Genomic DNA, 3633 nt, shown 5'->3' on the forward strand with positions numbered 1-3633 from the left:
GCTTAGGCTTTATTTCTCACTTCACCAGGGCTTAAATTAGGCCAGTGACTGGAAAATCTGACCTATTCTGCTCAGGGGTGCATTTCCCAAAAGCATCGTTTGCTAACTATGGTCGCTAGTTCTATTGAACTCTATTGGTACGACGGAACTTGCAACCACAGTTGCTTTTGGGAAACGCAGCCCAGGATGACATACTGTTAGTCATGTGATCAAGAGACTGTTGAGATTGTGGTTGCCTCTTCAGTTTTACACACGTCTATGATGCCTTTCCCAAAAGCATTATTAGCCAACTATGGGCAGAGCAGAAGAACAAGCTGAGCTAGAAAAGCAAACTGGAAAATACATAGGCCTACTAACTTACATCCTTTTAAAACATTACCAAATGTTTGTGTCCGATCAATAAGAGTCAAACAAATGTATCCAGTCTCTCACTATCTATGTCTTACCAAATATTTTACTCCACCTAAATTAACTGGACAAAGCTGGGTCACGTTGACATGACAACAGAATGCAATAGATAACATCAGATAAAAATAACAATGGGGTTTGTGGTTTTACATCCCCTGAACAGAAACAGCAGATCTTAGAAATATTCATATATCCTAAGTTTAATCATGTCCATTTTCATTTAAATTTGGTTGGTTTGTTTTATAAGGGAAAGAGTGATGCGATTTTAGCATAGATTGAATTTACTGTAACTTCTCCAGCTTGACTGCAAGCCACACCTGGTGGAGTCAACTTGAGCTCAGGAAAATTAAATCTCAGGACACAGATGGAGATGGAGATTTTATTTACAAATGCTGGGACACATTTCTCAATATAGGTCACTCTTTTTACAGTTCTCCTTACCAACTTTCAACCTCAGTTAATTTCTCATAAAATAAAAATTGTTAGCCCCTTTCACACAGAAACAAATTCTTGTAAAATTACACAGGCAATGACGTTCCTCTTTTTACCGTTAAAGCACCATTCACACACCAGTTTCATAACACCGTTAAATGCTGTGTCATCATTAACCGGAAATGACCTCAAAACGGCTGCGCCTCCCGGTATTTGTAAACCATAGCCTGTGTTGTAAACTTAAGCCTTTAGTGTTTTCGTTGATGTTTTAATTCTTGTGGCAAACGCTCACATTCATGCAGCTGCTTTTGGCCCAGAGACATCATATCAGATGACTTCAAACCGAACTACACAGCGTGAAGTAAATGCGTCATCTGCATCAGAATGTTATGACTGGCCCAGAGTAGAGGTTCACACAGAGCACATTAACTTACCAGTAATTTAATGGAAATGTTACAATTTCGCATACTGGTAAATTGCTTTTACCAGTAAAACGAATTTACTGGTATTTTTGAAAATATTTTATAAAATACAAAATTTACCAGTAAAGACTGTATGTGTAAAAGGGGCTAATATGACACCGCTCTGTTTTGAGAATTCATTGCAAGTATGTTAGCCTATGTGGTCCAAGTTTACATTGCAGTAGCCTACAAAATTATTCTATTATAGTTTTTACCTTTTGTTTTGATGGTAATAAAATTGACTAACACCTACATCTTTTGAAAGTATTTCATTTTTTATTACTGTGGAAATGCAGCAAATTGCTGATTAGATATATATCTAGGCTATTTGTTTGTTTGAGGGTTTGAACTTAAGTTTAACAGTTTTGAAAAAAGTATGTGTACATAAAGAGTTTTGATAGTGGTTGTGTCGCAGTGGCGGTTCGTGGGTTTTAAAATAGAGGAGGCACACTAATTGTATTGGTCTGGGATCCCTGCAGATTATTATTATTTGCTTAACCACTTTAAAATGGCTTTTTGGTTGCTTTTAGTCAGAAAACGATATACACACATACAGCAAGATAATATAATTTCACTTACCTGGCCTATGACTTGAAGCAAACATCCATCCCTTCTTATAAGTCTGTGTTAAAAGAGAGCTAGCTGCCTGTTGCACCATTTAATTAAGCCGACTGCTGTAGCCTATATCCAGCTTAGGCTGTTTTCCCTAAATTTGTGTATATACTGTTTGAATGACAGCTCAGCTCTCCACCGGCCTCCCCCTACCCTTCTCTATATCCTAGCAGTTGTAATTACATCAGCAGATTCGGCACATTCGCGATAGAAAAGCGGCGCTTTCACGTTATGGTATTACAACTGTGAAATTACAAACAAAAAATACACATTCTGAGACATGAACTGAAATGAATTGTGAATTTTATTAACATTAAACCCATTTTCACCTCAAAATTATGGGGAAGCTGTGCCTCCCCTGCCTCCCCCGACGAGCCGCCACTGTGTGTGTGAGTGAGAAAAGAATTCACGTACAGTCATTTGAAAGATATAATCAGTGAATGTATTTTATGTCAATACATGTACATAATAAAAATGTATGTAAAAAGCTCAAATTAGCACAGCTGCACACAAGATAAGCAGAAAAAGTCTAAACATACAATAATCAGCCTTAAAGCATATGTTGTAAGTAGGCTATAATGATACATTGAGCAAACAGCATTTGCAATGCAAAGAATCAAATCTGTTTGTAATCTACATCCAACCATGACAGCTCTGTTAGCTTTTATCAACTCAAAGTACAATATTAACAATTATCAACAGTACAATGACAATGAGGCCAATACCAATGGCAGCATGATTCAGGTTGAGCGCCGTTTTGGAGTTACTCTCTGCTAATTCTCGCTGTCCTGAGTAGTTGGCATTTCGAGCCTGTAATAACAATAGTGAAACACAGTGTCAGCCACTTCTGTTCTCATTCTGAGTTTCTTTGAGCCAATGGCAGATGGGGGAGCTCTCAAAAGAGGGGGCAAACTCCACTCTGTGGATGGGTTTTCTTAGTAACATTTAATGCTTTGTTTTCATTTGATGGAAGGTTTCTAGGTTGTATTAAATACTATTTGTTTATGCTAAATTTATGCTGTACCAACAAGCAAACAACACGATATTTTTGTATTTATATATTTAAACCAAGTCACACCAACATGTCATACATTTTTAAACATTTCATATTTTATTTATTAGTATTAGTGCAAATTACTATTATTATGGTTAATATTCTTGTCAGACCATTGGCCATTAAATCTTGAAGGTTGCAGAAAACATTTAATTTAACTGATCTTAGTTCTTACAAAAAATTGGTTTGCTCACGGATCATCATTCTAAGTTGTTTGCTTTGTAATCTGGCTGTTCGTTTCTATCAGTTTGACCAGTTCAGGCTGCATTATTGTATTGACAGAGTGTAAACAGAGGCCTCAAACAGCTGTCTGCCATTAGTAACCCTGTTCTAATGCACCTGAACCAATAAATCAAGCTCTTCAGATTAACTTGAAAACTCAACACATTTTAGACACATAAAAACCATCTTATGGTTCTTAACCCCAAATTGAAGAACCTGCATGTAGTCATTTGACCTACACTGTAAAAAAAAATTTTTTTAAGCGTATTGGAGTGTTTTTAAAGAAAATAATACTTCTACAATTTCTAATACTTCCAAAAATACTACTTCAAAATTTCAAGTTTAATTCAAAGTGTCACATTTAAGTAGAAAATTGTATTTTTTAAAGGGGTCATATGATGTGATTTCAAGTTTTCCTTTCTCTTTGGAGTGTTACAAGCTGAT

General features: G+C 36.1%; 1 protein-coding gene across 1 annotated transcript in view; it reads right to left on the bottom strand.

Annotated features, from left to right (window-relative positions):
• Positions 1-2336: 2336 nt before the first annotated feature.
• LOC107666755 (tumor suppressor candidate 5 homolog) overlaps positions 2337-3633 on the bottom strand; it is a 3717-nt gene continuing 2420 nt past the window's right edge. Inside the window, exon 2 of the mRNA XM_016458186.1 lies at positions 2337-2723. Within this exon, the coding sequence (XP_016313672.1) occupies positions 2586-2723 (138 nt within the window). The 3' untranslated portion in view covers positions 2337-2585. The remainder of the gene's footprint in view (positions 2724-3633) is intronic.

Source organism: Sinocyclocheilus anshuiensis, unplaced genomic scaffold (genome assembly GCF_001515605.1).
Source record: "Sinocyclocheilus anshuiensis isolate Anshui unplaced genomic scaffold, SAMN03320099.WGS_v1.1 scaffold267, whole genome shotgun sequence".
In the NCBI taxonomy this organism is placed as follows: Eukaryota; Metazoa; Chordata; class Actinopteri; order Cypriniformes; family Cyprinidae; genus Sinocyclocheilus; species Sinocyclocheilus anshuiensis.